Source organism: Brienomyrus brachyistius, chromosome 15 (genome assembly GCF_023856365.1).
Source record: "Brienomyrus brachyistius isolate T26 chromosome 15, BBRACH_0.4, whole genome shotgun sequence".
Classification (NCBI taxonomy): Eukaryota; Metazoa; Chordata; class Actinopteri; order Osteoglossiformes; family Mormyridae; genus Brienomyrus; species Brienomyrus brachyistius.
This window is the reverse complement of record NC_064547.1, coordinates 19,750,910-19,757,568: the sequence shown is the minus strand read 5'-3', so window position 1 is coordinate 19,757,568 and position 6,659 is coordinate 19,750,910. Positions and strand designations below refer to the sequence as shown.

The 6,659-nt window shown below is 52.2% G+C and overlaps 1 protein-coding gene across 1 annotated transcript in view; it reads left to right on the top strand.

Moving 5' to 3' along the window:
- The window catches only part of arfgef1 (ADP-ribosylation factor guanine nucleotide-exchange factor 1 (brefeldin A-inhibited)), a 41,229-nt gene that overhangs the window by 28,141 nt on the left and 6,429 nt on the right, over positions 1-6,659 (top strand). Inside the window, 14 exon segments of the mRNA XM_048976326.1 lie at positions 1,170-1,371; positions 1,483-1,594; positions 1,759-1,964; positions 2,058-2,142; positions 2,448-2,613; positions 2,829-2,980; positions 3,920-4,048; positions 4,328-4,486; positions 4,741-4,885; positions 5,094-5,143; positions 5,145-5,185; positions 5,405-5,445; positions 5,577-5,746; positions 5,939-6,090. Of these exon segments, the coding sequence (XP_048832283.1) occupies positions 1,170-1,371; positions 1,483-1,594; positions 1,759-1,964; positions 2,058-2,142; positions 2,448-2,613; positions 2,829-2,980; positions 3,920-4,048; positions 4,328-4,486; positions 4,741-4,885; positions 5,094-5,143; positions 5,145-5,185; positions 5,405-5,445; positions 5,577-5,746; positions 5,939-6,090 (1,810 nt within the window).

The window sequence follows — 6,659 nt, the reverse complement described above, 5'->3', positions numbered from 1 at the left end:
AGAGCCTTAGTGCACCTTTTATGTTTGTTCATTGAAGAGAAGCCTTCCTGTCCCGAAAGATCTCTGTATATTCGCCGAACTTCTATGTTTATCGGCAGAACTCTAAGCTCCAGGATGTCTCGGCTAATTTACATGAAACTTCAGAAGAGCTAGTCAGCTAGACTAGAACCCTCCTTCAGTACTGACCGCGCTCTCTCACTGCTGACTGCAGGACCCTCCTTCAGTACTGACTGCGCTCTCTCACTGCTGACTGCAGGACCCTCCTTCAGTACTGACTGCGCTCTCTCATTGCTGACTGCAGGACCCTCCTTCATTACTGACCGCGCTCTCTCACTGCTGACTGCAGGACCCTCCTTCAGTACTGACTGCGCTCTCTCACTGCTGACTGCAGGACCCTCCTTCAGTACTGACTGCACTCTCGCATTGCTGACTGCAGGACCCTCCTTCAGTACTGACCGCGCTCTCTCACTGCTGACTGCAGAACCCTCCTGCAGTACTGACTGCACTCTCTCATTACTGACCACAGAACCTTCCTTCAGTACTGACTGCGCTCTCTCACTGCTGACTGCAGAACCCTCCTGCAGTACTGACAGGTGTTACTAGCAGCTGTGCCATTAGAGCGTGTCTTCCACGGTTAGCCAGCCTCCTAATCCCTTTAATTCTGCTCCCCGTTGTCCACTGTCCACTTGCTTCCTGGCCTGACTTCTGCAGGAAAAGCAGGTAATATGCTGTGGGTAGAGGCCAGTTACCATAGAGACCATAGTTAAGGGTAGTTTTCTTGGTGATGGGTCTGAGATGGCTCTTGGCCAATGCTGATGATGTTGCAGGAGCTGTCAGTGCCTCTGGTTTTGCTTTTTGATGTTTTATATATGTGGCTTCCTAGATATTATACCTTTGTGTCCCTTCAGCACCATGTAAAAGTACCATGCTGTCTACTGTCAGCATGTTATTCAGGTAGTGGGCAAACTTGCTGACCTCCGCCTTTGTTTATTGAAAATGGAACGGCCCGTGGGGTAGACTGGCCCAGCGCCATGTGACCCTATGGTGCTAAGTGCCATTTTTGATCAGATATTGAGGAGGTGGGAGGGGGGGGGCACTACTTCAGCCAGCACGGGAGGTTTGACACAGCCGGTCTCCTTTTTCTGCCGTCCGTCGGTTTGTACCGCCAGGCCAGGAGAGGCCGTCGGAGCAGGAGAGCACAGAAAGTAAGCCCTCGGAGACCATGCACCGCTACGGGAGCATCAACTCCCTGGACTCGACGGCCTCCTCGGGGATTGGCAGCTACAGCACACAGATGTCTGGCACGGACAACCCCGAGCAGTTCGAGGTCCTCAAGCAGCAGAAGGAGATCATCGAGCAGGGCATTGACCTGTGAGTCCCGCGTCTCACCTCCAGCGTCTGCGGCGGGGGGGGGGGGGGGGGGGGGAGAATTTGCCATAAACATTCTGATAGCCGAGCCTTCCTCTTCTCCACCTCACACAGGTTCAACAAGAAACCAAAGAGGGGCATTCAGTACCTGCAGGAGCAGGGCATGCTGGGGAGCACTTCAGAGGACATCGCTCAGTTTCTGCATCAGGAGGAAAGGCTGGATTCTGTAAGACCTTGAGACCTTCAGACCACACGGAGCAAATCCTTAGCTCGTCTCTCATTGTTGGGAGGGGGGCGCTGGAAACTTTATTTTTACTTAATGTGCTGGTGTTCCCACGTAACTTGTGTCAATGTGTCAGATCTCTCACTTGAAACTCTCCTCGCTTTCAGACTCAGGTAGGCGAGTTCCTAGGGGACAACGACCGATTTAACAAAGAGGTGATGTACGCGTACGTCGACCAAATGGACTTCCAAGGCAAGGACTTCGTCTCGGCCCTGCGCATGTTCCTGGAGGGCTTTCGCCTCCCGGGGGAGGCACAGAAGATCGACCGTCTCATGGAGAAATTTGCTGCTAGATATTTGGAGTGCAACCAGGGGTGGGTGTCCTGTCCTGTCCAAGTGCCGTTTCTCGACTGGCATTCCGTTAGTTTGTGTCTGGAGAGCTCAACTCTGTGTGTCTTTCCCGACAGGCAAACTCTGTTCGCCAGTGCGGACACGGCCTACGTCCTGGCGTACTCCATCATCATGTTGACGACAGATCTTCACAGCCCGCAGGTGGGTCGACGGGAAGCGTCATTGATTTCCTGGGATGGGACTGCGTATGGGTGTGGATGTCTGCTTGCGGTGTAGACATCGTGAACGGTCGAGCCCTGAGTTCACCGCTGCAGCAGTGCGAATCATTCAGGCCTCGAGACTGGCATCCGTAAACGAAGCAGTACGTAGTTTCAGTCGCATAGACTTAGCGATGCCCTGTTACAATAACTGGAAGTGCAGTGCTGACGTGGTAGACGAGGTGTTGGTTCTGACGGAGATCAAAACTTGGACAGGGAGATCAGGATGTGTTTTCTCTTGGCTTGCAGGTGAAGAATAAGATGACTAAAGAGCAGTACATCAAGATGAACAGGGGCATCAACGACAGCAAGGATTTACCTGAGGAATACCTCTCTGCCATTTACGATGAAATCGCTGGCAAGAAGATTTCTATGAAGGAAACGAAGGAGTTAACTATTAAATCTAACAAGCAGAGTAAGTGTATTACCTTCAGTGAGCCAGTTCTTAAAGTGGCCCTCAAGCTTTTTCACTGTCATTTACTGTGTTTTTGTGGTGTCTTCTTCTTATCTGAATGGCCGTGTTTTGTGTACAGGTGCGGTGTGGGGTGTGTGTGTGTATCTGTGGTGTCGCCCCGTGATTGGCCCGTCCGTGTGTGGTATCACGCCGTCATTGGCTCTTCTCCCCTGTAGGCGTGGCTAGTGAAAAGCAGAGGCGGCTCCTCTACAATCTGGAGATGGAGCAGATGGCCAAGACAGCCAAGGCCCTGATGGAGGCTGTGAGCCATGTGCAGGCACCCTTCACCAGCGCCACCCACTTGGAGCATGTCAGGCCAATGTTTAAGGTAAGGCCCCGCCCTCCTGATCAGGCCCATGTTTAAGGGAAGGCCCCGCCCTCCTGGTCAGGCCAATGTTTAAGGTAAGGCCCCGCCCTCCTGGTCAGGCCCATGTTTAAGGGAAGGCCCCGCCCTCCTGGTCAGGCCCATGTTTAAGGTAAGGCCCCGCCCTCCTGATCAGGCCCATGTTTAAGGGAAGGCCCCGCCCTCCTGATCAGGCCCATGTTTAAGGGAAGGCCCCGCCCTCCTGATCAGGCCCATGTTTAAGGGAAGGCCCCGCCCTCCTGATCAGGCCCATGTTTAAGGTAAGGCCCCGCCCTCCTGATCAGGCCCATGTTTAAGGGAAGGCCCCGCCCTCCTGGTCAGGCCAATGTTTAAGGTAAGGCCCCGCCCTCCTGGTCAGGCCCATGTTTAAGGGAAGGCCCCGCCCTCCTGATCAGGCCCATGTTTAAGGTAAGGCCCCGCCCTCCTGATCAGGCCCATGTTTAAGGGAAGGCCCCGCCCTCCTGGTCAGGCCAATGTTTAAGGGAAGGCCCCGCCCTCCTGGTCAGGCCCATGTTTAAGGGAAGGCCCCGTACCCCAGATCAGTTGAGATCCATGTTTGAAGTGGGCTCCACTCCCAAATTTAATGCAGGGCCCTGATCCTGGATCATCTTGTTTGTATTCAAGGCAGGACTCCTCCCCGTGCCTGGAGAGTATTAGCCTTTATCCGATCTTGTGGTTAAGTTTCAACACTAGTACTAACATCATTTGTCGTCTTTTAATTGAATGTTTTAATATGTAAAATTAAAAGCATATTGTATCACGCCACTCGCATTCATCTGGCGCTCACAGCACCTAATTTTATCTGCACTGGAACCATCCCAGAACTGCTGTTAGCCACATGCGACGGTGTGTTTCCCCGAATGGTACCGAATAGAAGCCGACTCGCTTTCGCTCTCCCTGCAGCTGGCATGGACGCCATTCCTGGCTGCATTTAGCGTGGGGCTGCAGGACTGCGACGACACCGAGGTCGCTTCCCTCTGCCTGGAGGGAATCCGCTGTGCTATCCGGATAGCCTGCATCTTTGCCATCCAGGTAAGGAGGCCCTGAATATCCATCGTAGGTAAATCGGAAAGAAAGGCTTTTTCCGAGCTTAATGTAATCTAAGGGTTGTTACACTGGAGTAAATTGCATTAGCACATGACTGTTATGCAGTCAGTGTGTTAACGTTCTAAAAGAATTCAATTTTAAATTGACCTTGACCCTCATTGTGCAGTAAATTAACGCAGTGAAGGCATGTTTGAGCCATTGGTGTGGTTAAAACATCCGATTTGGGAAGCCCTTCTCTGACTCGCTTTCCCGACTGACTGGTAGCTGGAGCGCGATGCCTACGTCCAGGCCCTGGCACGGTTCACCCTGCTGACAGCCAGCTCGGGCATCACCGAGATGAAGCAGAAGAACATCGACACCATCAAGACCCTCATCACCGTGGCACAGACGGATGGCAACTACTTGGGCAACTCCTGGCATGAGGTGAGTTTGCTGGTGTGTGAAGCTCACAGGGCGCCCAGTAGCTGTAGCTCGCTGCTTCTCTGGTTTATCTCTGTTATCCTGGGGTCTTTGACCGCACTTCTGGAGATAATAGTAATGGAAGTTTGAAACATTATTTACAGTAGAATGATCTTTAACGACAGAAGCATCCCTGAAGAGGTAAGAATGCGCAGACGGGTGTGACACAGCCTGTGAGACTCCTTCTGCTGTGCCCCCCCCACCCCCCCCCCCCGCAGATCCTGAAGTGCATCAGCCAGCTGGAACTGGCCCAACTCATTGGCACGGGTGTGAAAGCACGCTACATCTCAGGGACGGTCAGGGGTAAGGAGGGCATCGTCACCGGCACCAAGGAGCAGACCTCCGACGAGTACCTAGGCTTGGGTGAGTCTGTTGGACTCCGTGAAACCTGCTGTTTTACTCTCCATACACTGCTTTCCTAATTTTGCAGATCAAGAGCGTTTCAAGGGTTTGCTAAAGTGACCACTTCAAACCCATACTTACCAACTCCGCTGGCTGTGATTGGCTGCTGGATGGCTGACTGGCGATTGTAGCACGCTCACGGTCTCACTTTCTGCTCTTCATCGTGCAGTCAGTGGCACTGTGGACCGCAAGCAGATAGCCAGCATTCAAGAGTCCATCGGGGGAGACCAGCTCACAGAGCGTGGTGGTGGCCGTGGACAGGTACGGCACTGCCAAAGATCCCCTAAGACCTGTGAAGCCCCTCTATACTGGGAATGGAATCAGCAGGTCTCTTACAGCCAATCACTGTTGTACGGAAGCAGTGGGTCATTATCCAGAGATCTGTCTGAATCGTTATTACCAAGCTGTATCTAGGCTGCATTATTTTATTTTTTTTGGTTCTACATCCACTGACCATCTGTGGGGCTTTTTTCTGTTCAGGATCTTCACCGGTTCCACCCGTTTGGACGGCAATGCAGTGGGTAAGGATTCTAGCATGTCTGCGTCTCACGGCTCAGAAGCCCCTGAGAACCATGTTCTACGCTTAGCGTTAAACTGTGCTTTGAGTTGAAGACCAGAGCACGTCGACTGACCCGGGATATGTGATCCGCAGTGGATTTCGTCAGATGGCTGTGCGCCGTGTCCATGGACGAGCTGGCGTCCCCGACGCACCCTCGCATGTTTAGCCTTCAGAAGATCGTGGAGATCTCCTACTACAACATGGGCCGAATCAGACTGCAGTGGTCCAGGATATGGGAGGTCATAGGAGATCATTTCAACAAGGTGAGTGTTTGTCTCCCACTGGAAGGTCAGCAGATTACCCAGGGGTCAAAGGCTGGACTTTTGTGCCTGGGTAGGGGTTCTCTTGGTGTGTCAATGAAAATGAATAAGTCCGATTACCCTTCTGTTTTGGATAAAAGGTGTGGTTGCAGTTTGGAGAGAGGGTAAGGTGTGATCTTCGTGTTTACGTCTCAGGTGGGCTGCAGTACGAATGAGGATGTGGCCATCTTCGCTGTGGATTCACTGCGGCAGCTGTCGATGAAGTTCTTGGAGAAGGGAGAACTGGCCAACTTCAGATTCCAGAAGGACTTTCTGAGGCCGTTTGAACACATCATGAAGAAGAACAGGTCGGAGGATACCTGACGAACCGTATGCTCATTCTACAGAAGAGCAAAGCCCATTGTACTGCCATCTTCTACAGGGTTTAGTCTTGTTTATATAATGAGAATAGTAGCATCAGGACATCACTGCTTTTGCCAAATTACTCAGATCTCAGTAGGGCAGTGTTACAGAATCCAGTCCTCATGGACTCTCAGACAGTCTGCATTTTTGCTCCCAATCAGCTCCCAGCCAAACGTGAACACCGAATACCTGGTACAGGTGCGCTGGTAGCAAAAATGTGTACAGTCTGTGGGGTTCCAGAGGACTGGGTTCTAAAGGAAACACTGCCTGGAGGAATTGTCTTGATGCTTCAGCCACCCTAAGGGGGGGGGGGGGCCTCTTCCACTCTGTTACCAAGGCTTTAAATCTTTTTCCGCTGAGAGAGTTGGAAATGGCGCGTTCAGGGGAGCGCTGAAGTGTTCAGTGCAGAGTGAGAACCTGAGCATGCTTGGTTGGTTCAGGTCACGTTCATGTTCACCGCAGGCTCATTTTATAGATGTTACCATCCTTACGCCTCTGCAAAGCAGTTTTAGTT